This window comes from Synchytrium microbalum (assembly GCF_006535985.1).
Source record: "Synchytrium microbalum strain JEL517 chromosome Unknown SmJEL517_scf0040, whole genome shotgun sequence".
Lineage (NCBI taxonomy): Eukaryota > Fungi > Chytridiomycota > Chytridiomycetes > Synchytriales > Synchytriaceae > Synchytrium > Synchytrium microbalum.
The window spans coordinates 177452-204308 of record NW_022158389.1 but is presented as its reverse complement, the minus strand read 5'-3'; the positions used below and the strand labels follow the sequence as shown (position 1 = coordinate 204308).

The following is a 26857-nucleotide window of genomic DNA, read 5'->3' as shown; positions in this document are numbered from 1 at the left end:
TCAACCAAAGTTCCCATTGCATCACCTAACCATTATTCGAAAACTTTACGAACTGGAGACATGTCTACCACTGCAGCTAGTCAAAGGCTTGAGAGTATATTCAGACAACTGGACAGCAAGAAGAATCTTCCGTAAGTTTTCTTGCGTTTGGTTTTGTAATCGTTCTTGTCGACGTTGCTCACGCATGTCATTTCATTCCCATAGACCAGACGTCGCCCCTTTTGCTAGTAAACATGCTGAGCAAATTCGGGACTCGAATGGCAACATCACCGGTATCAAGTACAAGCTTCCACGACTCCAACCCATTTTCAAAACCGTGGAAGAAGAACGCTATCATTTGAAACGTCGCCTTGCTTTAGGTAGCTATCATCAGTGCTTCAAGTGATGATCCTGTACTTGGTACTGATTATGTTGTTGTGCTTTGTAGCATTCCGTGTCTTTGCCAAACTCGACTACAACGAGTCCTTTGCTGGACACGTCTCAGTTAGGCAAGTGAGCTGGTGTACGATCAAGGACTGCCCACCAAACTTACATGACGTATTATTATTAGAGATCCAGAGCACAAAGACATATTCTGGCTGAATCCGTATGGCCTACACTGGAAGTTTATCAAAGTATCTGATCTTGTAGCCGTCAATTTGGATGGGGAGGTCGTATACGGTGATCGACCGATTAATGCGGCTGCTTATGCTATCCACGCTGGAGTGCATGAAGCCTGCCCCTGGGTGAATGTTGTCGCCCATATGCATACTCCCGCAGGCAAAGCTTGGAGTGTGTTTGGGCGTGATTTAGACCCACTAACACAGGACTCGTGCGCACATTACAAGAGGTATGTATACTTGTCGTATGTTGCTGCTTTGGTAAACGAGGAAAAGTGTGCTCCAATCCAACGAGTGCCGTAATCTTAAAGAGGCAAATAAGGCTGGTCTCAATTCGCCAAATTCTTATATTCGACTTCTCGGCATTTAGACTTGCCATCTTCCCTGAATTCAACGGTGCTGTTTTCGGACGAGATGAAGGTATTGCGATCGGAAAGAGGCTTAAGAGAGGAGATCAAGGCTGCATCCTTCAAAACCACGGGTAAGATATCTCAAAACTAGACGTATTGCATCATCTTAGATCCAGAAGAACTTATGTGGTTACTATGCTTCTTCCAGTTTACTCTCTGTTGGAATGCACACCGTGGATGAAGCTGTCTGGTGGTTTGTGAGCATGGAAAAGGCATGCGATACCCAACTCAGAGTAGAAGCCACTGGTAGAAAGCCCATCATGATAAATGAGGAAGCTGCTTTGAAACAAGCAAAGAACAACACGCCACGATACGGGTGGTTGTGCGCTCAATCGTATATGGATGTGGCTATTGAAGAGAACCCAGATGTCTTTGACTGAGACAATTGAGACTTGGGAAGAAGTCTTACGAAGTCTCTCTAGTTTGGTAAACTGAAGCTGGAAGGAAATGTTAGCGTATGAGATATGAAATGTGTGTTTCTGTAGAAAATGATAAAGACAAGAATGTAAGAGAATGATTCCGGACGCGAGCACAACGTTTGCAAAGGCGAACAGCCTGTTCTTCAGTTGCCGCATTCCATAGACTACTGGAGAACCATCAATGCTTATTCTTAGTTTCCAAAACGCGATGAAATTGAAATTCGAGGAACAGTCAGACTCATCGGTTTTAGTAGAGGAGAGAAAAGACGTATTCCAAATAATCCTTGAGTGTTCGGATGAGGATCCGTTAGGATTAAATCGTCTGTGGCGTTTCTGAACCTAGAAGGCCAATTGTATCGAAATGGCAAACCTAGATCAAGCTAATTGCGAAGAAATGCCAGCAAAAGTGCTAACGCCCAATAATGGAAGCGAAAGATCAGTCACGATACGGACTACTTTTCAGAGCATGTTTTCTTTCCCTGAACGCCAGTTAATTATTGTAAATCTGTGAAATTTTCATGATTACAACACTTTTTGAATTTTGGACGCAGTTGGAGCGTCGACGAAAAACGTCACGAAGCGTAGGCTGGCGAAAGTCGAGACGGAACTTAAAGTTGAATCAGTCGTCATGTGGAAAGATATTTGTCGATCGATACACTTTGCTTTGCCCTTTGAACCAGTAAGTTGTGAACGTTTTGTAAGATGCATCAATTTAGAAACGGTTCTAGTGATGCACAACAAATTAGGTTATAAATATGATGAAGAATGACAGATTCTTCACTGACTTCTACTAATGTAGGAGCGTATATGTAATTCTCAAGAGTGTTTCAACGACCTCAATATTTCCAAAAGAAATATTTCCGGGATGCCCATTGGTTTCAATACAGTTCGTCTATGATTTCACAAGCCCATATACGATAGTGCAATCTGGACTTGCGATGAATCATGTCTAGCAAGCCTGGAGACACGGGTGAAGGAAAAACTGCTCTGAGCCTTTGGCAGTCCGGTCGTTCCCAAGATTTCCATGTTTAATTTTCGTGAGTAATTGTCTGTCAGAATTGCAGTAATAGAAGTTCAGACACGTCCCGAAATTGAAATAATATTGGCCTTGTTCCAAACGATATTCTTAACTGACTGTAAAACAACCAGTTTAACAGTTCATGGCCTTCGAAATGGGACCAAAAAGCGAAAGTCCGTTGTCTCGCAAATAGATCAAAGCGATTGAGAGTGTAATCCTCGTGCACAGAGGCCATGCCATGAATGTCACAAGGTGAGCGAAGCAATAACGGCACTGACACACAACACATATACGGCGGAGACATTATTCCTTCATTCATCGAAGGCTATTCATTTCATCCTTAAACAGTGATGAGTCAGTGATCCTGTTGATGAGTCTCGTCATTGGCTGCGAGCAGTCGAAAGTGAATCGCTAAAGGTAGCGACTCTGATCACCAGCCTCTTGGAATAAGTTTCGTTTGTGAATGTCATGCTTTAGAGTTGCTTGAGGCATGCTCGACTTCACACATCACACATCACGTCCAACATATGGGGTTGAGATCAAAGCGAGGCAAGATTGCCAACACCTGCGGAGGATTAAGATGTAGCATGAATAGCACATATAATTGAAGTCTGAAACTCCTTTGATGTCGTTCTGCTGTCGGTTCAATCAACATGATTAATTTCGCCCTCGTTGCAGACTCTACCAAGTCCCATCCCAATTAGATCAGAGAGAGCCAGGCCAGCATAAAGTCACAACAGTATAACAGGACATTGCATCCTGTATGTTCGAAAGTTCGTTCTACCACAGCAACACGAGTCTTGGCCTTTGAATGTTTTGGGTCGAGCGGTTCCAAGTACTAGACCGCGAATGGTTGTGGGACCAAGTCATCAGGAATCGGACTAGCCTCATAGCTCACAGTAATTGTTTTGTCGAATTAAGTTTTAGCACTTTGATATTTCAAGTGTTTGGTCGAATACCTCATCTGTTGTTCAATTCGTCGGTGAAGAGTCGAAAGGCGAATATTTCAACCAGAAACCGTGCATCAAGTTACAGTACGTGTATTTGAGATACTTTGATCTTTGATGAACTGCAAAGGTCTATTATGGCACTTGGTGGCTACAGAAGTATATTTTGTTGCGCGTATATCGATAGTTGACTACGAAATCCGATTCAACCGCACCTCCATCAAGTAGTTGTGGTGACCATTTGAGATGCTAGAGACCGGCGATAAATGGTATAAGGCCATATTAAGTTCGTTGATAACTGACAGTTGGTCCGGTTCTTGGTAAAAAAGGCTTGACCTTCTCAGCCTTTTTTATATGCAATGGCTAGTGCCTTACTGTGGCTAGAGGGCTCTCCCAAAGCGGCGGGCGAACTGTGGAGATTTCATCAAACATTGTCGTCAAGTCACGTTATAAGCGTCTGCCGACCGGTCAGCCATAGTTTCTGTGTCGATGGCGACATTCTCCCCTTAGTATTGACTTAATCTCAAAGCGTGACATCACAGCGATGAAAGCAAAGCACCTAAACTTCGGTAGTATGTGACGAATCATTAGAAAAGTTGCCTAGATTCATAAAACGGGCATTGACCGTTTTACAAGACAGAGGCATTCGAAGACTCGAGTTCAAGATACACTACGATGGCCTTCTTGTAAACTGACTGTCCCACACGTTCCACGGTGGCCTGAGAAAGGTTTAGTGGGAGGCAGATCAGAAATTTTGCAAAAGTGACTCCCCTCCGAGAACTAGAGTACGCACGCAGAGCGAAGGTGCTCTTGTGGGTATCCAGCTGCGTGACCGGACAATGTAAGTTGATGCTACATTATGTGTTTCCTCTACTATCAAACAAGACCTTTGAATTCAGGGTAAGGCATACCATCAACGACTTTCACCACATCTGGCACTAACGTCAGTGCAAGATGCTTTAGAGTCCAGCTTCACAGGTCAAGATGATCTCATTTCTTACAAAGAGGCGCCCTCATACAATGCATCTTTAACCATCCTCACGCAGCCGAATATCAGCAAACAACCAAGAGAATGTAATTTAAGGCCCAGTGGACCATCTAGTTGACCCTGAACCTTCATGTTTTGGAATCCTGAGCTGTTGAAATCTTGTGAAGTAGGTTGTCCTCAACCTTGGGATAGAATGATGACCTCTACAAAGTACGCTGAGAGAAGCGTTAACAAGTTGTAAATCCACACGTTGCAGGAGATTGAGAGTAGCTGGAATAACAGTTACCACCTATATCACTAATCCATGGCGTCCGACACGACTCAAATACGATGCAAATCCACAGAGGCACGTCGGCATGACTTTAAATCATGTCCGAATACCGGCATAATACGTTCAAGATGGCTGCGAGAGCGAGGCAGTATGCACTGTGATTGCGTTCACGAAGGCGTCCAAACTTCAGATCAAAGTCGGAGCTTCAACCACCAGTAGTCACAAGTACATCGCCACATGTCATATAGCACGTCTTGATACGTGACTGTCAAACAAGATCAAGTTCAGGTTGGCCGGTGATGTTGTCGATGACTGCAAACGTAGGATTGGAGGGATCTTCCTTCACAAGCAACGTATCCGCAGGACTCGAAATGAAGATCTAGCACCATCTTAACCTGCTACTGCCTCGTTTTGCTTTTTCTTCTATGTTGTCACCATCCGGGTTGAGTGGTGGTGATGGCAAAGTATAACACGTGTAACACGTGTCACAGTCTGAAAGAGGCCAGGTTTTACATGTCCTCCTACTCTGTTGTCGTGACTTGCTGTGAGAGACGAGGAAATTAGCGTTGGTGTCGCGCATAGATGCCAGACCGAAAAAAATCCCGAAAGATAGCATTGTCAGCTAGAAGCGCAGGATATCAGATCAGTCAATTACTACTAGCTTCATCAAAGACTTGAGATAGATAGAATAAATTAGATTGTTGTATTGTATGCAAAAGATGACAAAAGTTACAAAAGTATTTTGTGGTTGGAAGTTGATAGGTTCCCACACTGTGAAAGAATCGAAGAGATGTGTAGAGATGCGTATTATTTGTGTTAAAGTGTAAATTATCATTATCTACTTATAATTAACGACAACTTCATCCCTCGTTTTTCAAAGAGTCCCGGAGTTTAGCCTCACGTTGGCTCTTCTTGTTCAACCACGCCTTCCGGATTTGCTCTTTGATGGTAGAAGCTGCCTCCTCACAAACTGACAACGAGTTCTGGTACAAGTCCTCAACGCCTCTACTGTCGAAGGAAAGGCTTGAAAATGGGACCTGTAGAGGATCAAATGTCGGGTTCGATCCATGTGGCAGTTGCGGACAATATACGACTGTAAATGGTGTTTCCTGTCCACAAGGCTCTCCATGCGGGCCAATATGCGGACTAGGTATTCCTTGGAAAACCTATGTATCAAGAGACTCCTTCGTTTAGGCACACGTATATGATAGCAATGATGCGTCTTGCTGTACCCTACCTGAGCATAGAATCGACCATAAGTCTCTCTTATTTCGGCGGGTGTCAATTTAGAGGAATCAACCCCCCAAATCGTGTTGTATGCATCCAACACTTCAGGCTTTTCCGGAACCAGAGTGACATTCTTGTACTGTTTGACGAATTCCAATACATCATTGAAAGGCTCCATTGCAGTATAGGGAGTACCATCATCAAATTGGATTCCCACGTCGACGACTCGATCATGCCTGAGAAATGCCATGAAGGGCACATTCAAAGTCAGGCCACCGTCTATTTAGATGAAGGAAGAAACAATCAATGTCTTTGTAACAATGGGGTCTCGTGTGACCAGGAGAACGTACCTGTCAGACCAATGTACTTTTCTTTTAAGACACCTTCGCCGGGTAATGGTTCAGATGTTCGAAGGAACGGGTTAGGAAATTGAGCTATTCGGGATATGTGTATCGTGTAAGAAATGGAATAAAACGTCATTTCAATTTCATTACAAACTCCAAAAGATGTCGCGAATGTACCTTCTTTGAATACCGGCTTTTGAATCAGTCTTCCTTCCAGTTCTTCAGGTAACGAGTCACACTAGAATCAACAGAAACGATGAGGTAGGTTCTTCTTACACAAGGAATAAATATGGAGAGACTTACACAATGTGCCTAGCAAGATTAAAAGCATTGAGTTGGCTTATCAGAAAAGGAAACGACAGCTCAAGACTTACTATGCGACCCAGAAACCAACGAGAAAATCCTGTCGTCTGAGACGTTAGAACTTCATAATAGCTCTGAAACGGCGATGACTCCATTGAACTCATCACAATCAGTTGTCTGCGCAGCAACAACATCATGTCAGACAAGACATTATTTGGGGTAAAAATGTGTAAAGACTCACGACAAGAAACTAGCTTCCGGGACTCTATTCGTCGACTTAGAATCTACGAATGTCCGCCCAAAGGCGTACGTGGGGCACCACCCCCAAAGTTCAGCCCCAATTTCATACGGATTGAATTCCCACGTTTCTGGGAACGTGGACAGCTCTGGAGCGTGTTTTCCAACCTACACGCAGAGGAATTCCATGAAAAATTGTCCATTGATTGACGAAAAATGCTTACATTGCTCTTGTCTCCTCCTGGCACTGGTCTTGAGAATGGCTTTATACCTTCCTTTAGGGGATGGTTCTGTCGTGTTGCAAGGTAGATTGGCATGGGCTAAGACACAGTTGCGGAACTGTAAGCGACGAGCTCTGAAAAATGAAAGCTTGCGAGCTTCAGCAACGTACTCCAGCCCCATTATGAATGAAGCCCTGCTGGTTTGATAACTTCATCCAGTCAAAGCCTATTCCGCTAGTGCCGTCTGTAGGTGTGAATATCCATCCCATGGCTAAAGATCTACGCAAAAGTTATGAGCACAAGTACTGAAGTCTGCAACTTTTCGTTGAACTGCCAAATTCTCACTGAATGAAGTCAGCCTACAAAGAAAAAGATATCAGGATTTACGAAAATACATTGATTTTCAAACAGACCTTAAACAAACGTACCAAAGTCACTGGAGTATGCGTGAGTACCTTGTCTTGTATGCCTATAAGTTTACCAAACTGTCAGTATGCTGAACGCAAAGAACGTAACTTGCACATGTTACCTGCTAATATTCTTCGGACGCCATTTGGCCTACTCAGAATATCCTTCAGCATAGCAGGGCAATCTTTCAGTCTTCCGTTACTTCCAAATCGAGCCAGTATATGTTGATACAGCGTTTCCGGATTTTGCTCTGCCAAGGTATTGTAAAGGCCTAAGGCGACTGCACCACCACTTATCGATGCAATGTATGTGGTAATGTCGTATAGGCCTTCGACCTTCAAAAACGAAAGTACCGCAGCTGCATCTATTAATGCTCTGAAACCGCCTCCTGAGAGTCCAACCCCAATGGTTGGAATGTCCTTTGAATGAACGCGAAACGATTAGAAAAGGTACGCAAGGTGTTTAACTTTGTATCTGACACAGAGATGCAACGAACAACCACACATTCTTATCATTGTATGTGGTAAATTCTCCTCCTGCCTGCTGTACGAGAAATCGCTTACCTCAGCAACCACAAGACTCTCATCGACAGACAGATATCGAGCGAAAGCAGCAACCATATGCTGTTTGCGATCAGCAACGAATCTGACCTCTGCCTTACTCAACGTTTGAATTGTGCTGACTTCGGCTGGCAGCAGAATCTCTGGGTTGAGCTCATAATCTGCAAAGCTCTCTTCTCTATCGCTTGCTAAATCATATAAAGCTACCGTCACTCTTGTAGCAGATAGTCGAGAAAGCCGTCGTCTAATAGGAGTAGAATGTTCAGATTGGCGACGGAAAATGCGCTGACCACATTCAGACCTCCTTCTAATTCTAGGGTACACCAATGGCAAGCGATCTGCAAATCCCTCTATATCATCGTCGTCCGCAGACTGCTTCACCTTACGTGGGAACATTTTTCGCATCGTTGCAGTGACTAATATTGGGACTTTGTTTTGTCCCCTGGCAAGGAAAAAACTTGACGATCGCTTCCCAGAGAGAAGCAGATCGATGTGTTAACTTGTGGTAGGGTATTGTTACAAGGTCTTAAAACGTTGTCCAGCCTGACGCGAAGCCTCCTGGAAGATCGACTTGAAATTGCGGTGTTTTCCCAAATTTCCAACTTTACACGCTGATGCAGAAGATAAACGCGCGTAGTTCCGAATAAAATATCAAATCGTCTAATTCCCTTACCGACTATTCATGGCATCGGCCAGTGTCTTCTGTTTTTATAAAGCATCAACTTGTAGTTCGACACCTTTACAAGCTTGACAACTATGTCATTTGCAGAAGTGGCCATCACGTTCAATGCAGCTACGAGCAACAATGATACGCTATCAGTGGCTCATGTATGGGATATTAGGTCAGGAGCGGCAATAGCTAGTTTGAAAAGTTGCCATGCAAGTGGCGTTGCATCCAGTGTTCTTCCAGTAGTCAATGCAGGAGGAAGAACGTGTGGTATCTTGGCTGTTGTATCTGATCGCCCTACTCTTCATTATTGGAGTTGGTTGAAGGTATAGGGAGCTTAGATCAACTTAATGAAGCAAAAAAAAAAACTGACCAAATTCGATAGGATCAACCACATACACGGATGACATTACCAGAAAAGATGGGATCGTTGGTTATAACACATTCTGGACTCTTTTGCGTTGGAGGAGGAGAGAGCGGCAAGCTATACGTGTGGGAGGTCAGGCCAAAAAAAAACACAACAGAAACATAAATTATTGCCTACGCTGAGAGCTGATTCTTTTTTCTGATTTTAGATCAGTACGGGCAGACTATTGAACGTGATCGACGCGCACTATCGAGCCATCCGCATCATGAAATTCTCAACAGACGACCATGCTCTCATAACAGCAGGCGACGACGCTCTATGCCATTCATGGAGTCTCTCAACCCTCTTTTCTAAATCCAAAAAACCTATACCAGACATCACATTAACGTCTCACACACTCCCAATAACCGACATGTACTTGTCAATGTCGCTATTACAATCTGCTCGAGCATACACTGCTTCGATTGATCGAACAGTAAAGACATGGCAACTGTATAGCAAAACACTGTTATTCACCATCTTGTTCCCAACACCGATAGTGTGTATAGCTGTGGATCCACCAGAGACGAGATTGTTCGCTGGTGGTGATTTGGGTGTGATTTATGGCACTGAGTTGTTTCCTAAGCAGGGTGATGGGAGTAGAAGGACGATGAGAAATAAAGGTATTGAGGATGGTGGTGCATTGACGTATAGTTCACACACGTAAGTTTTTGAATCCACAAACGTTAAAAAAACCCTCTGTCAAATCAAGATTCTGAACTTTTTATTTTTAGTGGCAAAATCACAGGCCTTGCTCTCTCATTCGATTCCACATTGTTGGTGTCAACGTCTATGGATAAGACTGCTATAGTATGGGATGTGATTTCTCGTCAAGCACTGAGAACATTCTCAGACCACAAAGGTATCATGCGCGAATGCCGAGGGATTTTTTGGTTGACGACGCTTCTCCAAATTGGCCCTGTTGACACCGTTTTGTGTGTTAGTGCCATTGACTGGTCTACATGTAATCATCCGACCACCAGACTTGTTGGATCCAAAATCAACATTGAAGAGCAGCACAGTGTCCACATTCAGACGACACATGACGTCCGACACGGATAATCAAGAAGTCGTGGCTGTACCAACACACATGGATGAAGAGCAGTCACGAAAACGGAAACGATCAGGTAAGATCCATGTGTACTCATCGCCAATGTTTTTCTCTCCAACATTGAAATTTCGTTCTTTCAGACTTTGTGGATGAGTTGCCATTATCATTACGACTAGCACATGATGCTTCAGGACTGGATTCAACACAATCAGAAGTAGAGCAATTGAGGAGTGAAATCGCTAGACTCAAACAAGTCAATAAGCAGTTGAAGACAGTTAATGACGAGTTGTATCAAGCTGCTGTAGGCCAGTTCTCGAAACAATCATAGAAGCCAAAATGTAAATTATATAAGCATGGGTCAGATATTAAAATTGTTATTTAGAAGAGATGCAAGTGTTTTATGTGTTTTTTACTTGGTTCACTACAGAGGGATTCCATCTCTCATATCGCTACGAGTAATTGGGGGGTTTAATGAGTTAGAACGACGTGAAATGTTGTGCATGTAAAAACAATTCTTACTTGTCTGTCTATTTCGCCATACATGAAGACTAGCAAGACACATAATCCGCCAAACACTGTTCCGGCTGCAGCTATTGTAAATGACCATCCGGCGCCTACAGCACTTTCTAGCGGTGTGATGACTAGAGCAGCGACAGCTCCGAAGAGTCCACGAATGAAATTATTGGTTGCAATAACTCCAGACGCATTCTTTTGGAAAAGCTCGACAAGATACGTAGCTGTTGTTGTCACAGCAATTAGTTGACCAAACCCATCTATCGAATTTGAAATTTAGTTGACGATGAATAAGGCAGGTAGAAAAGGGAAGGACTTGTCCAATTGCTGGATATCAGCAAAGCAAAACTTACAGATAAACTGTCCTATACAAGGGCCCCACCACGGGGCGCCCGCAGTGAGAAGCCAGCCATGTAAAAGCAGCCCTATTGGAACTATAGAAGCTCCTATTAAGCTTGAAGGAAGTCGTGACTCTGGCGCAACTTGGCCAGTTTTACTAGCTTTGCGAGCTCTTTCGTAGAAGAAGTCGGCAGCCCATCCACCTGATTCAAAGAAAGCAGAGAATCAATTTTTGGATATCACAATCCATGAAGGAATCAGTGGCTTCCCGGGAGACGTATCTGGCACAAGATAATGTTCTTACCAACAGCAGATCCAAACATCAATCCAAGTCCCATCGCCATATACACAAGGCCACTCTCCAAAGCACTGAATCCATACAAGCTCTGATAATCACGCGCAATACTCGTGTTTAAGAAGTAAAGTGCAGCGAAACTAGCACATGCGAATGCCGTGACCATCCACACACTGGGATAGTACATCACGGCCAAAGTTCCCACAGGGGAGAGCACACGTCGCTTGAATGGATTCTTCAAGAGGTACGCCATCGTTATCGGGGGATATTTCAAGTGATCATATCCAACTGGAACGAAGGTTTCTAGATATGAAATGAAAATGTGGGGTAGGTGACGATGATAATTAGCCGTTGTTAATATGATAGACGAGTTGGTTGGAAATGCTAGTGTACCTGGTAGAAAGAAGAAGACAAGGACAAACGCGACAAAACCAAGACCAGCGAGTACCCAAAACAGCGAGCGCCAGTTTAGGAGGCCCGTAATTACGCCTCCCAGCATCTAAAAAACCGCAGTTAGCTACAAAAAATCATTGATCATGGAAAGGCTCGAAAGATTGTCGAACGACTCTACTTGTACTCACGGGACCAATTATAGGTCCAACGATCTGCAGCCCCAAGAATGCGCCCATGGCTCGTCCTCGTTGGTGCACGGCTAGTTGTGAAAACACTCGCAATCAGCAAAATACCAACGTGACCAATCACTATGGCGTGTCTACTCACGGAACACATCACCAACTATGCCGGCTCCTATAGCGAGCACTGGGGAGCATCCCAGAGCTTGCAGCGCCCTCAGCAGAAAAAGTTGCCACACTGAACTTATGAAACCCAGCATAATGGATGTGACAAAGAACAGCAATGTAGAGACCAAGTATACTATTCTGCGACCGTATACGTCACTTATCGGGGCAAGGAACAATGGGCCTACTGCTACCAGCAACACGTATACTGTGATTGAAGCGTTTATCACTACATCTGTAGTCTGCAAATCGTTCTGTAGGTTGACGACCGCCTAGACAATGAAACAAAATTTAGGTCAGTTATGTACTAATATGCACGCTGCAATCGCTCGAACGGTCTTGCGCGGGACGGTCTTGCGTGGGTGGTTGAAGTCAATCTTACTGCTTGACGTGGCAGCGAATATGAGCACGCAGTACATCAAGCATACCGGATAATAGAAGGTTGTGGACATCGGAAGCTATAGAAGATACATATCAACATTCAAGGCCTCCAATACAAGTCAATCAACGTTTCGTAAAATACGTACAAGAAGTGCTGTGAATGAAACCACCCCTACAATCCATAGCTTCTGCATCGAATTGAAACGTTTATGAAACTTCCATTCAGCGAATTCGGATTCCGGTATCGGGGGTGAACCACCTTTGGCGTCGCCTTTCGACTCGAATGACTTCCTCATAGCACTAGCTACTGAAACTGCAGCCAATTCCGGCGACAGGATGGAGTAAGAAGCATCTTTTCCAACTTGTTCCGTAGACCCGGCTTCAGGCTCGACAAAGTCTCTGTAAGTACTTGAAGTGCTCTTGCGACCAGCACTTTGGAGCTCGGATGCATTGCTTTTTCGCCGCATTCGGGGGATGACCAGAGCGTCATCGTTCGTTTGGGTAGGATCCATAGTTTCATACTCTCTCAAGTAATTGTAGCCTTCAAAATCGACCTACAAAGACAGATCCGTTACAGGCTGAGGTCAAAAGCGTTGATCGTGGAAAAATGTTGAAAAGTTCGAATGTACGTACAGCTCCAGCTGTTAAAAGTGACACGGGAACGTGCGATGCCGACATTTTAGAACCTCTACGCTCTCTTATGGGGTTGGATGCGGGGGGAGAGTCTCCTGCCAGGAGAGCAGCAATGTTTCCAAGTGAACTATCACCAGTTCCTGTGATTGGACTGGCGGCCGGAGTCAGCGAAATCTTCGAGCCTCGTCGTTCACCCATATTGGCCTCTGCTTTGCCTGCTTCACTAGATAATTGTGTGAGCTGTAAGCTTGTCCGAAGTGTTTTTTGTTGGGGTTGCTTCAGACTTTTAGCTCAATTACTGATGAAGTAAGACATAGAAGGATAGTTGAAAGTGAAAAGTAGTCAGTCACATCGAAATGTCGCGTATGCCACTATGAACTTTGCATCAGAGAAGTCTTCGCGTTTCGTTCCAGCTAAAGCAGGTAATATCGTCACAATCACGTCCCTTCGATCAACTGAACTCAAGTTGTGATTTCATTCTTTGCGAGCGACTTACTCGTATTGCCTTTCTGTCCTTGTTGGTGTCTCGATTCGTCTTCCTGTCAACGTTTCCCTCAACATTCGAAAAGCACAGATTTTTGTCAGGCTGTGAAATCCTAGGGATATTTGTACCATAGGAGGTGAGTGTAGCGAATCAGAATCGTATATTGATGGTATTTAAACACTTCTCCGACTGAGTCAATACCAAGTTTAGACAAAGATGTTTGCGAAAACACGACCAGTGTTAACACAACTAAGCAATGCATCATCGCAACAAGCGGTGAGGAGTCTAGCTACCATAGCTCCTGAGGCGGCCGCCGCTCCTCCTCCAAGAGTACATGGAGGCCTCAAAGACACTGACCGTATATTCACAAACTTGTATGGACGACACGACCATCGACTGACATCCGCCATGAAGAGAGGCGACTGGTACAAGACAAAGGAAATCCTGCTGAAAGGCGACACTTGGATCATCAATGAAGTGAAGGCTAGTGGGCTACGAGGTCGTGGTGGTGCTGGTTTCCCTTCTGGTCTGAAATGGAGTTTCATGAACAAGCCTGGTGGTCCCGATGGTCGCCCTCGTTATTTGGTCATCAATGCTGATGAGGGTGAACCGGGTACCTGTAAAGATCGTGAAATATTGAGAAAGGAACCACACAAACTTGTTGAAGGGTGTGTATGATGTACATAGGTCTTTTCTTGTTGTGATATGATTTCGTTCTGTTACTTTCAACTGTGTGGTGCTACCATTTGCCATTGCCTATTCTTACGCAACTCCTTGACTAGATGTTTGTTGGCTGGACGAGCTATGAATGCTAATGCCGCATATATCTATGTTCGAGGTGAATTTTATAATGAAGCTTCCAATCTTCAAGAAGCCATCACTGAAGCCTACAAGGCTGGCTTGATTGGAAAGGTAAGAAAGAACGATGGGTCGCTCTATGCCTCAATTTGCTGAAGATGTTGTCAGAGACATTATACCAGTCAGTTACATGTTCCGAAAGGATCGGTTTTTTAGCACCTTTGCCCGTGGCAGAGCACTCCTAAAGCAATATTTTGATTCCTTCAAATTTTATCTAGAACGCATGCGGTAGTGGATATGACTTTGACGTATACGTACACCGTGGTGCCGGTGCCTATATTTGTGGTGAAGAAACCGCCTTGATTGAATCTCTCGAGGGTAAACAGGGTAAACCTCGTCTTAAGCCTCCATTCCCAGCCGATGTCGGTGTCTTTGGATGCCCAACCACTGTCGCAAATGTAGAAACCGTAGCTGTAGCACCCACCATCTTGCGTCGAGGAGGATCATGGTTTGCCGGATTCGGCCGTAAGCGTAATGAAGGTACCAAACTATATTGTATCTCAGGCCACGTCAACAATCCATGTGTCGTTGAAGAAGAAATGAGTATTCCATTAAAAGAACTAATTGATAAACATGCCGGTGGTATTCGTGGTGGTTGGGATAACTTGCTTGGTATTATACCCGGTGGATCATCTGTACCTATCTTGCCCAGAAAGACTGCTGAAACTGTATTGATGGACTTTGATGCTTTGAAGGACGTCCAATCTGGGTTGGGTACTGCTGGTATCTTTGTCATGGATAAAAGTACTGATGTAGTCAAGATGATTTCACGATTGAGTGCCTTCTACCAACATGAATCGTGTGGTCAATGTACACCATGTCGTGAAGGAACTGGATGGATGGCCTCTATGATGAAGAGATTTGAAGAGGGTAATGGTCGTATTGAAGAAATTGACATGATTGAAGAAATATCTCGTCAAATTGAAGGTCATACTATCTGTGCTTTGGTAACTAGTTTACTCACACGCAACAAAAAACGCTTAGCAGGACTGAAGGTATTCACCGATTGTTTATCTATAGGGTGATGCTGCGGCTTGGCCAGTACAAGGATTGATTCGTCAATTTAGACCTGAATTAGAGGCCAGAATGAAGGATTACGCTGCCAAGCACGGCACAGTCAAGAGAATTGCTGGCACAAGCGTTCGACCAGGGAGCCAACCACAGCTCGGTCATTAGATAATGGTAGTGTTGTTGTTTCTTTGCTCTAAGAATATATCTCCCGAATCTCACGTAACATAGGATAGCTTTGTTGAGAAAGTTGGGGCTCGCTTGCTTGGCGAGTAAATTACTTTTGTTGTTGTTCAACACAAGAAAAGCTTCGATAGCTCTATAGCGAACTCGCAACTGCGTAATCTCCGAAGTTCCTACGCGTTTCATCAAACGCAACCCTTGAAATCCTAGACTTCATTATATTTGTTGTTAATCGGCAAAGTTTGGATTTTAGTGATTCATGGAGTTTTTGATCGGAGGCCTCCGTAGACAATGAAACGTCCTCTATTTATTAACCATAGAGGAATAGATCATTGAACAACCAAAAAAGAGTAACTACCTATACCTCAAATAATGGCATCGAAACAAGCTTTCACATCCCACTCGATCTGGTCTGGTTTCTACAAGAAGGCAATCAAGGAACGACAAGCACAATTGAAACTCGTGTTTCCTGATCTATTCACTCCTGCTCTTGCTAATAATGGTGTCCCATTGTCTCAATCTCCATCACATAATGGCAGTACTGTTTTCCAACACGATCAACAACCACAAACGGATGCTAATGGCAGTGGTGTTGCTATGAATCGGTCGTTGGGTAGTCAGGGACTCAGTGACGGTGCTGCTGAAGAGGCGTTTCCTATACGTGGTTTGGACGAGCAGATTGCTGACAATATGATTGAGGTATGTCATACTGTTATTTGTGTCGTTTTTTTTGTGACTTGTTTATGTTTGCTTTTGCTTCCGTTCTCTCCATTGATGTCTTTGTCGGTGCGTTTGATCCCAAGTTCTAACGCTCACTTTCTCTCGACAATTAGAACTGTGTCGGGTAAGCCTTTTTAAGTCAAAAAACTATCGTTAACTAAAATCATTGTAATGCTTACATATTTCAACGTATCCTCTTCTTAGAACTCTCGGTCTACCCGTCGGTCTCGCGCTGAACTTTACCATCAATTCAAACCCAATCATCATTCCAATGTGTATGGAAGAGCCATCTGTAGTAGCTGCTGCTTCAGGTGCTGCAAAGACCGTCTCTTGTTTTGGTGGTTTCACTGCAGTGACTACAGAACGGAATATTATCATTGCTCAGGTCCAATTGTTGGATGTCAAGAATGTGGCCCAGGCTGCTGAGATTGTACGTTTCATCCTTGTTTTCTCTTCGTTCCTTTCTTGCGTCTTGATCTGTCTCAACCATCAACGCCTGCAAACTTACCCCAACTTGCTCTCTACCTAGTTGAGAAGCAAGAGAGAATCCATCTTAGAAGTCGCAAACCAATTCTGTGAATCCATGGCTAAACGTGGTGGTGGTGTTAAAGACGTCACTGTTCGAATGGTGCCTCGTTTTGGTCAGGATTCTTCTACCGCCATGGCATCGAGATATTGGTTGGTCGTACATCTTCATATTGATGTATGTGATGCTATGGGTGCAAATTGCGCTTCAACTGTCGCTGAAGGCACTGCTCCATTCTTGGTTGGTTTGACCGGTGGTCGTGTTGGATTGAGAATTGTTAGTAATCTGTGCGTTGAACGTCTTGCAAAGGTATGTGGAAGGAATGTCGTTCGGTTTTGTCATTTCATGCTAAATTTCCGAGCCATTTTTTGCTGAAGTATTTCATAATTCCAACTTTTTCGTTTAGGCAAGTTTCAAAATCCCAGTATCCGGAATGGCATACAAAGCTCTCACTGGCTCAGATGTTTGCACTCGTATAATTGACGCCTACCAATGGGCTCTCGACGATCCATTCCGTGCCACAACTCACAACAAGGGTATCATGAATGGTATTGACGCTGTAGCTCTCGCCACTGGTCAAGATTGGAGAGCTATAGAAGCCGCTGCTCATGCTTGGGCTGCTGGTGCTGCCGATGAAGCTCTCTTAAAAGATATGAGTGTGCCCAACCATTATAAGCCATTGACAAAGTATTGGGTTGATGCTGATTTCTTTTATGGTGAATTGGAATTGCCAGTATCTGTTGGTATTCGCGGTGGTGTGTTGAAGACCAATCCTGTTTATACTTACACTTTGGGAATGATGGGAAATCCTTCTGCAAAAGAGCTTGCAATGGTACAGTGTTGTTATGATATTTTTTGCTGCTGTAACCGATGATTAGTGACCAACTTGCTCCTTCCCTTCTACAGTGTATGGTATCTGTTGGGCTTGCTCAAAATCTTGCTGCTCTGAGAGCCTTGTCAACTGAGGGTATTCAACGTGGCCATATGTCTTTGGTATGCATCTGTCGCAACTTTCATTTTTTTGCCCTCACGTTTCACTTGCGCCAAGCTTGGGATCTCACTCCAAAAACACGAACCATTCCATTTAATAGCATGCCAAGAATATTGCAGTCGCATCTGGTGCTCCTCCTCATGCCATCTCCGAATGTGTCGAATACATGATTGAATCAAACCGTATCTCATTGGCTGCTGCTCGTGAATACTTGATGGCTCATGAACTTCATGATACTGTTGAGAGAATCAAGAATGCCTCAACAGAATCAAAGCCTACGCGGATGAAGAACTTGAGTATATTCTACTTTGAAGAAGCTGTCACTCCTGATGGAAAGGAAAAGTTGCCTGGTGTAGAGGATCATGTCACTCTCAACATTGCCTTTCAGACTGTTGGAAAAAAGCCCATCTCAAGTAAGCTTATATATTCCGTTATCCGTTATCGTTTATCTGTCCTCGTAGCGCATCTCTTTTTGTTGCTCACGCACAACTTTTCTCTCTCACACAGTGGAATTGGTACCAGATCAACCATCACCCAATCCATTAATGATTGCTCTCTTTGGAGAGAAAACACATGCCTGGTTGACTTGGGTATTTGCATTGCTAGACTCCGTCAGGCTCTCAGTATCGGGACCAGAACGTGCCAACGTTTTGCTATCTCGTAAACTCAAGGTCTTGTCGGTCTTGCTCAACCTGGTGGTCCGTCGTCTTATGGTATCCTTCCCCAAAGAAACTCGTCGTTTCGTCGATCGTATCTTTGCCGACGTACGTCGTAGAAAGAGTCAGGGAAGTCCCACTCGCCGTCATCCTCGACCTCCTTCAGTGCAAGTCTATGTACAAAGCACCAAGGATGAGATGAGACCCGATCAAACTGAAGCAAACACATCACCATCAACACTGCCAGCTAGTATTGTAACAGATGCTCCTACCACTGGAGGTACAAAGCCCTTAGGTGGTCTTGATTGGGACTTGTCTAAGTCTCCTGCCTTCCAACGTGATGTATTGGCTGGTTTAGATCTAGAAGATGCACCTGAATTGCTACAAGTTGGACTGCCTCTAATGCTAGCCTTATGGCAAGTCTTTGAAATCCGTGTAGTCCAATGGGTAGGACACCGTGATCTGGTCCGTGAGCTACTTGACGAACAGCGTCGCGTCATATCTAATCTAGTAGCTGCACCACTTGGAGCTGGGTGGTTGTCATCAGGCATCAATGAAGGACTTCCTTGGATGAATAGTAGTGCCTTCAACGCCGATACCGACAATAGCAATAGCTTGGCTGCTCCATCATCGCTAACAGTATCTCGTGAAAAGTTCCGAGAACTTATGACCATCCATGGCAAACGATTCCAAGTCACCCTCTTATTATTATGTGACGCCGTATCGCTCGGACCACGAGCAACCACTGCACCAGTATTACATTTTTTGCGTAAATTGGGTGGATATCTTGAATGGGAGCAAGCTCGGTCTCACGATATATCGCCAAGCCGTCTAGAACGTGATGTTCTTGCTCTAAAGACTCCAGAAACAGCAATGACTACACCAGCAGCCAATGGATTTATAGCCTGGTTGGAAATCATCCAAGGATGGACTGTTGACACTATATATGAATGTGCTGTAGGTACTGGTGAAACTCCATTAGATTGCTTGTCACCCTTTGGCGCAATGGCCCAGTCTGCTGATAACTCGGAAGCACAATCACCTACTACTGCCTTGTCTGTACCATATACTCCAGATGCATCAAATGCCAGTGAAGAATTGCCATTGCCTGGACACGTATCAGCAGTACTACTCCTGTCTATGGCACCTGCCAGCCAACGCAGACACAGCCATGGCAACCGTCAACGTCTCCCACAATTGTATCGCCGTCTTGCCCAACAGATTACCGAATTTATCAAGTATACCGATCGGCAAAAGCAAAAACGAGAATTATTAGATGCTGCTGATGCACTAGGTGCTGGATTTGAACCATCTAGAGTGCTCAAAGGAGCTCAACTATACCGTCGTTATTATGAAGTCGCTACCTTGTTTGGAGCTACTGACTTGGACCGAATCAACGAAGTGGTTGATGATGATGATGATGATGAGAAAGAGCCGCCTTCGTCGTCTTCGTCCGGATCGCAAATCTTTGAATTTGCTGGAGAAGAACTCTGAAAAGGGAATGATAGAAGCTAGAAACCAAAGATCTCAAAACAACACAAAAACATCTAGAAAGGATAGCCCTCATTGTATTTATATGCCAACTGTTTTATTTTGTACAGGCATGGACTTTACTTTTTGTTGCAAATACTACCAGGTTAAATATTTTAAGTTGAGTTTATTTTATTCGTAATCCTGTAAGGGGATGCTGGGATATCGTCCGCTTGCAGAGCCTGTAGATGGTGACCAGCCACAGACGACTAAGCTGATTCTATGCCAGTTTGCGACTCTTGGTCACGGTTTGGCAATGATTTTATTATAGCTCGACAGCGTTGCACGATCTAAGGAAAGATTAGACCCTTAGTGGACATTTCATTGATGACTGCTTTGGTATATGTTAACTTACGAATCGATCTGCCTCGTGACAAGCAACAAGTGGAATGATTCCTTGACAGGGGACATCTCTGAGAGACTTCTGAACTAACTAATAGAGTAGAAACAGTAAATAAGTGAATGATAAGCCTCAAATGGATACATACATGGAGAGTCATTCTGTGGATACTGAGAAACCGCTCACCGTTGGCAGCGATGTATTCGCGATACTTCTTATTGTCGAATTCTCTCGATAGCTCGATAGAGGAGTTGCAGTTGCTTTAATCCACCAAATTTCTTATCTTGACGTAATTGGCCATTAATAACAGGGAAAACAGGGCCATACTGCTTTTGGTACTCGAGTTCCGCGAGATACATTAAGGCAGCGACTGCTGATTGGCCTACTGCGTCTAAACCTTTGGCAACTTTGACTGCTCTCCAGACGTGATAGTAACAGTCGTGCGAGAAGTCAACTATGTAGTAGCGATGGTAAACACCAAAGACTACAACTGGAGTGCTTCTTATAAATAAAGTTTGTTCATTGTTGCCCGTCTGTTGGCTTAGTGCAGGTTTGGTCAATGAGATCGTGCTGGGTCCTTGCTGTGTAGTGTTCATTGGTGTTAATGAAGGAGGGTGGATAATTATCGGTAATAATCTGTCGATCCTAGTGCGTTCGCCGGGCACCGCAGTAAATATTCCCATGTTCAGAATTCTAGTGAATGGAGATGTCATAAGCAAACGATGCAAGTTGTATGTTGATGAATCTTCACGTCATGTGTACCAATGAGAGCGGACGAGAAATGGACTTCTAATGATGCACGTACCAGGCAGTAGACCGAATTAAGCGGTAGCAAGGCAGCGAAATAGCAACAGTTCACGTTGTTGTGGTTGGTGTACGATGAGATTTCCAAGAACATCCAAATGTAAATTGTAGATTAAAGGAAGATTTCATGATTGAATTCCTCTACTCCTGTTTCTCAAAAGCTTGTGCTGACTTGCTTCGTTTGATGCGACGTGTGGCAAACTTACGATTTGAAGGACGTTCCGACCATGGCCAAAATTGTTCTCTGACTTCCATTTGCTAATTCTACTACCCTCTATCCATTGCATGCACCTCGAACACGACCAAACAGAAGTGCTGATGCAAGTTGAAGGCCCTTAACAAAGGAAAGGATGTATTAATACATGATCTATATAAATAGAATATAATAATCATATGTTCAATATGAAGGTTTTTTTTCCTAAAAGTCAAACACCCTTCCTTTTCGTTCCCAGTCTCCATATCTGGTTGGCTCACGCCCTCGGGGCCCACCAATTTCCCCCGTAATTGGATTCTTATCACCAATCCATCCACCAACCTCCCCAGTAATTGGATTTTTATCACCAGTCCATTCAATATCTGATGCCACTTTACTTGGCGCATCAGGATGAGCTTTCCCCATTTTAGAATCAGCTTCTGCCTGTTTAGCAGCATTCTTCAACAATTCTTCCATTTCCTTTTGCTGCTTTGCGTCTCCTAGTGGTGGTGGACCTGGCCTTTGGAATTGGTTGTTGTTGAATGAGGTTGATGTTGATGAGAAGAGGAGTGAGCGGTGGGATAGTGGAGTATAGAGGATGCGTTTTGGGAGTTTCATTACTGTACTGTGAGTCGATTTATTGTCTATGCGATCTCTGTTTTGCTTGTTTGAATTGCGACCGATTTTGCGAAGTGACATCACCCTTTAACAATCCAAGTTATCGAGAAGACCCACACCATCACAAACATACGATCATGAGTTTGAAAAATGAGAAAACTAGATATATTTTTTTGGTTCTGTTACGAAAAAAAAGGGAATTATACATATGGATTTGCAAACGAAAATGATGACTTTTTTTGAAGTGTTTCTTAGACGGTTTTGCCCAAGTCCCAAGTTGTGACGTTCCCTATTTAAATCAGAGTCCATCTTTTTGATTGCGCCCCTATTAACGATCAGCTGATGGCGATCGGTTAGGAGAGATGCCTCGTTCATTACTCCACGGTGATGCGACACTACTGTTGTATACGTTATACGGTGTTGGTAGTGGAGCGTGCTGTGGTGACAATGGTGGCGAGTAGGATGATATGGATGCACCCGATGATGATGCAGATGAGATTGAATTGTTTCGGTACAAGTCCATTCTATATGCTGGTTGTTGTTGTTGTTGGATGTGTTGCTGTGGTTGAGGTTGCTGCTGCTGTTGGATAGTAACTCTCATATCATCCAACCAGTGTACGTTTACTGTAAGGCGTTGTATTTCGTGCATCAATTCGGCCCTTTGACGATCAATATGTTCTATAGTCCATCCCTGTTTATTGGGTACTTCGGGCTGCAAAGCGGTAGCGGTAGCAGCAGTATGATTATAGGTGAATGGAAGGGTATTGGTATGGGTATTATTTTGGTGATTGTTGTCACTACTACTGGTATTGTGGTGGTGGTAGTAAAGGCCATTACTACGCTCCTCTTCTTCTTTTCGAGCTACAGCAGCTTGAGCTAAAGTAGATGCTTGCAGGAGGGCAGCAAAAGGAGAATCTGGTGCAATAACATCGTCTACAGGATCCGGTGATGGTGTTCGTTCGATTCCCGTCATGCTACTTGAATCGGCAGATCCACCGCTGATTACACTAGCACGTCTACCAGATCGGGCTCCAAAACGTTTAGCAGATGATTTAGTATCTTCTAGTCTATTTGGCTTCCATCTAACTTCTGTCTTGTCTGTGTTTGGATGAACTCCCGGAAGGAGTGCAGAGTGAGTGTTTCGTTTTCTCCTTTTGAAGACAGCACTCTTCATAGATACTGGACGTTGTACGCCATGGAGCTTGAAGTAAAGACCTATATATACGATTTCGTTGCCATGCGATTAGCGTTTGTTTTGATTTTACACATCATGGGTTTTGAAAAAACGTATCAATCGGATGAACTCACCGCAAGCATTGCATATGACGCTTCCATGGTCGTCGCGTCTCCACAATGGAGTTTGAGATGTTCCACAGTTGGAGCAAGTCATCATATTGTTGGAACCCATTGTCCATTCCTCCGTATTTGCTACTACAGATCTGGAGCTTTGCTCGTCATAATATTGGTCGTTGGATACACCCATGATTTCAGGGAGCTTTGCTGGATGCCGTGGGTGTTAAGGGCAATGATAACGATCTGGTCGTTCTGTCGTTCCTCCGCCAATACAAAGCTCTACTACAAGTTTGTGACTTTCGGTTGATGGTGGGTATATAGAGGTCACATTCTAGTGTGTCACTCCAGATGGAAAACCCTTTTTTTGTTGATTCCACTAGATTAATCTTCCTTCTATCGCCGACAACGAAAATCCCCAGAGAGAACGGTGAAGTTGGAATTGTCTGCATGGATTCTTGCATTCTCCTTCCACGCTTGCTGCCATGCATGCAGAGGTTGTCTTCCGATCCACCTCTTTGAATGTGGTCTCGTCATTTGTTGTATTTAAATACGACCGCGACGAGGTCATCGATGAGCCGGAAGAAAACAGCATATCGATTCCAAATGCAATAAACCACAGTAGAAAGGTCTCCAAAGTCCTTCACCAAAGACAACGTTCCGATGTTTCAAAAATCACATCAAAGCACTCACGAAGGGTCAATGGAAGCTTTCAGAGACAAATAAAATCTATATCGTTAGCAGATCTAGTTTGTACGTGTATCTAGTCAGTTGAGAAGCGCTCTCGGCTTTGAACCCCAATTAATCAAAGTTCATCCAAATGTGCACACATTCTAAATCTTGACATTTTCACCAAGCAAGGCAGCATGGTAGCTCAATTATGGGTCGACAAGCACAGGCCATCCACTCTAGACAAACTAGATTATCACAAGGCATTGTCAGAACAGTTGAAAGCTCTTGTACGTTCAATCAATTCACATTATGTGATTTCTTCAGACTGCGCAACATTCCAAACGTCAATGCCATGATCATTATCCATTGACTCAGATAAAAATATTCAATATTTCTAGGCATCTGCCGGGGACTTACCTCATTTGCTCGTCTATGGACCATCAGGAGCTGGCAAAAAGACGCGCATCATGGCGATTTTACGTGAAGTGTTTGGAACTGCTGTCGAAAAGGTAATAATCCACTAGATGTTGGGTTTCTGGACTTTTGATAAACATTGAATGTCGAAGATTGCTGATGTGTTGGTGCTGAGCTGTCAGTGTAATGGTGGGTTGACAAAATGATCACCCCTTCGTTATTAGATCAAGACAGACGTCAAAGTGTTTACAACTCCATCGAATGTGAAGAAGGAGATACATATCGTATCTAGTAACTATCATATTGAATTGACTCCAAGGTATTTGGCGTTCCGCTGGAAACAACATGCATTCAGTGACTCTAACTTCAACATTCAATCTCTTTTCTCAAAGTGATGTTGGAATATACGATCGTGTGATTATTCAAGATCTTCTCAAAGATATTGGACAAACGCAACAAGTGGATCAGAACGCCAAACGTGCATTCAAAGGTAAACCACAAAAAAAGACACACAATCAATTTATGGCCAAACACCATTTGTCGATCACGCAATCACATTCTCACATACGCATTATCTTCTCATATAGTGGTAATCATCAATGAAGCAGATACATTATCACGAGATGCACAAGCTGGATTGCGACGTACAATGGAAAAGTACATGGGCAATCTACGTATCATCATGTGTTGCAACTCGACATCCAAAATTATTTCACCTATTCGATCTCGATGTCTATTGGTTCGTGTGCCTGCTCCCAGTGTTGAAGAGGTAACGAGCTACAAGGCTTCGAATCATCCGATCGCATAGCATTGTGTTTTTTTCGTTGACTCCACTTACATAGATGATGACTGGCCTGCAACGAGTAGCACACAAAGAAAGTGTGAAACTACCAGAAGCCTTCGCTCGTAAATTAGCAGAAGAAGCTGATGGAAATATGAGAAAGGCTGTATTAATGCTGGAAGCTGCCAAAGTACAACAATATCCATTCACTGATGATCAGATTGTGACTAAACCTGATTGGGAAGAGTTTACTGCCAATGTTGCTCGTGCCATCTTGAGAGAACAGACGCCTGCCCAGTGAGTGTATATTGGTTTAGCAAAAGCATCTTGATTTGCTTGGCAAAATGTGATGCTTTTTTTTGCTTTCAGGTTACTTGTGGTTCGAAATTACCTGTATGAACTGCTGACACATATGATTCCTCCAGACATTATCATTCGCGTAAGAACCGTGTCATGGCTTGTGTTGTTGAAAGCACTCAACCAACGGACTCCCACCAATATAGACTTTGGCACTGAATCTAGTAAAGGATGTCTCTGAAGAAATGAAGGGCAACATTGTTGAATTGGCAGCTCAATACGTGAGTAGAAAAGGAATGTGTTGAAGGAACGTGATGTTTGTACAGATGTCGTCAAACACTTTTTTCTCCTTTCGTTTCGTAGGAACATCAAATCCGACTTGGATCCAAACCCATAATTCATCTTGAAGCATTTGTCGCAAAGTTCATGTCCCTCTACCGTCGCTGGATAGTGGAATTTCAAGGTTGAAGCTAGAGGATGTTTGAAATGGAAATGTTACAAAACAAGAGCTGTCTGTCAAGATGTAAATAATATTGTATTGCTGAGTTGTATACAAGGAGGGAAACAAGAGAATTGCTTGTTTAAACTATGAATTTCTGCAGTGATGGATTGCTATTGATTACTCTATTAGGTCTGACAGCCTTAATGTTTCTGGGTTTCTTGGCACCTTCTTGCTCTTTACGTAGTATCCTCTCTACTTTTGGACTGGGCGGTATGTATGGCTGTTCTTCAGACAGTGCTCGTTCCAAAGTATAGTCATTAGGAGCCTGTTTACCTAGCTCTAATGCTTGTTCAGCTAGTTCTATTTTCAGTTCTTCTCTCCTCTTTTCACGAGTGACTATGTTCATGGCGTGTGTATGTGCCTTGTGTCTTTCCCATAGCACTAGTTTGATGCGAGACATGGTCATCCGTAGCTACGTGAGAAGAAGACGGTGAGCTTGATTAAGATTGACGGTGTGCCGACTGACTGCTTCTGAGGAAGGAAAAAAACCTGCGAAAATAGATTATCGAGTCCATTTCACTTACTCTCTTGACACGAGTCTCATGAGGAAAAAAGTACCTAAACCGCCTAGCTTCCTCCCCCTGCGAGGCCAATAGATTCTGTTCTTTGATGCATACAAACCAGAGCTTGTGCAAGTCATCAAAGCTCTTTTGTCGTAGTTCTGATGCATCCCATGCTCGACCTAATACATAGAATACACGAGTTAGAGAATGAATGAAATATACATATGCAACGAATTCGAATCAAAACTCGTCTTACCTGGAGCACCTTCCTTCCACCTCCAACCATCTTTAGCATCGTCGAAAAACTCGCCCAATCCTCGATTAACGATAGAAGATGTAAATGTCCGACTAGTGTATCGCGTCCATGCTATGACGGACGGTGCTCTAGTTAGAGCTAGCTGGTTTAAACACGCTCTAATCATCATCTTTATATGAGCGAATGTGTTGGACGAGGTATTTTTTTTTTTGTCGCTTCCAAACATCACAAAAAACATTGACAGCTTATAAAATTAT

General features: G+C 43.7%; 8 protein-coding genes across 8 annotated transcripts; 5 read left to right on the top strand and 3 right to left on the bottom strand.

The window, feature by feature from the left end:
* Nucleotides 1-60: 60 nt before the first annotated feature.
* On the top strand, nucleotides 61-1389 carry SmJEL517_g05026 (uncharacterized protein; the record flags this gene model as incomplete). The annotated part of the gene is made up of 6 exons (XM_031170954.1): nucleotides 61-131; nucleotides 205-359; nucleotides 428-492; nucleotides 606-829; nucleotides 970-1080; nucleotides 1158-1389. The coding sequence occupies 6 exons, from the start codon at nucleotides 61-63 to the stop codon at nucleotides 1387-1389; spliced, it is 858 nt and encodes a 285-aa protein (XP_031023102.1).
* A 7319-nt stretch (nucleotides 1390-8708) lies between these two features.
* SmJEL517_g05025 (uncharacterized protein) lies at nucleotides 8709-10404 on the top strand (the record flags this gene model as incomplete). The annotated part of the gene is made up of 6 exons (XM_031170953.1): nucleotides 8709-8945; nucleotides 9005-9118; nucleotides 9195-9688; nucleotides 9760-9887; nucleotides 9970-10152; nucleotides 10217-10404. The coding sequence occupies 6 exons, from the start codon at nucleotides 8709-8711 to the stop codon at nucleotides 10402-10404; spliced, it is 1344 nt and encodes a 447-aa protein (XP_031023104.1).
* A 70-nt stretch (nucleotides 10405-10474) lies between these two features.
* SmJEL517_g05024 (uncharacterized protein) lies at nucleotides 10475-13172 on the bottom strand (the record flags this gene model as incomplete). Its single annotated transcript, XM_031170952.1, has 10 exons — nucleotides 10475-10525; nucleotides 10596-10849; nucleotides 10943-11131; nucleotides 11233-11526; nucleotides 11617-11722; nucleotides 11805-11875; nucleotides 11944-12232; nucleotides 12389-12418; nucleotides 12488-12895; nucleotides 12975-13172. 10 exons carry the CDS (start codon nucleotides 13170-13172, stop codon nucleotides 10475-10477), a joined length of 1890 nt encoding a protein of 629 aa, XP_031023103.1.
* Nucleotides 13173-13674: 502 nt separating this feature from the next.
* Nucleotides 13675-15492, top strand: SmJEL517_g05023 (uncharacterized protein; the record flags this gene model as incomplete). The annotated part of the gene is made up of 4 exons (XM_031170951.1): nucleotides 13675-14126; nucleotides 14241-14370; nucleotides 14535-15263; nucleotides 15337-15492. The coding sequence occupies 4 exons, from the start codon at nucleotides 13675-13677 to the stop codon at nucleotides 15490-15492; spliced, it is 1467 nt and encodes a 488-aa protein (XP_031023099.1).
* A 387-nt stretch (nucleotides 15493-15879) lies between these two features.
* Nucleotides 15880-19894, top strand: SmJEL517_g05022 (hydroxymethylglutaryl-CoA reductase (NADPH); the record flags this gene model as incomplete). The annotated part of the gene is made up of 8 exons (XM_031170950.1): nucleotides 15880-16206; nucleotides 16341-16351; nucleotides 16432-16657; nucleotides 16757-17062; nucleotides 17160-17585; nucleotides 17660-17746; nucleotides 17845-18157; nucleotides 18252-19894. The coding sequence occupies 8 exons, from the start codon at nucleotides 15880-15882 to the stop codon at nucleotides 19892-19894; spliced, it is 3339 nt and encodes a 1112-aa protein (XP_031023098.1).
* A 1598-nt stretch (nucleotides 19895-21492) lies between these two features.
* SmJEL517_g05021 (uncharacterized protein) lies at nucleotides 21493-21885 on the bottom strand (the record flags this gene model as incomplete). The annotated part of the gene is made up of 1 exon (XM_031170949.1): nucleotides 21493-21885. One exon carries the CDS (start codon nucleotides 21883-21885, stop codon nucleotides 21493-21495), a length of 393 nt encoding a protein of 130 aa, XP_031023101.1.
* Nucleotides 21886-24041: 2156 nt separating this feature from the next.
* Nucleotides 24042-25807, top strand: SmJEL517_g05020 (uncharacterized protein; the record flags this gene model as incomplete). The annotated part of the gene is made up of 9 exons (XM_031170948.1): nucleotides 24042-24134; nucleotides 24246-24356; nucleotides 24486-24580; nucleotides 24654-24751; nucleotides 24849-25030; nucleotides 25104-25339; nucleotides 25412-25481; nucleotides 25546-25620; nucleotides 25703-25807. The coding sequence occupies 9 exons, from the start codon at nucleotides 24042-24044 to the stop codon at nucleotides 25805-25807; spliced, it is 1065 nt and encodes a 354-aa protein (XP_031023100.1).
* A 113-nt stretch (nucleotides 25808-25920) lies between these two features.
* On the bottom strand, nucleotides 25921-26769 carry SmJEL517_g05019 (uncharacterized protein; the record flags this gene model as incomplete). The annotated part of the gene is made up of 3 exons (XM_031170947.1): nucleotides 25921-26253; nucleotides 26366-26523; nucleotides 26601-26769. The coding sequence occupies 3 exons, from the start codon at nucleotides 26767-26769 to the stop codon at nucleotides 25921-25923; spliced, it is 660 nt and encodes a 219-aa protein (XP_031023065.1).
* Nucleotides 26770-26857: the final 88 nt, after the last annotated feature.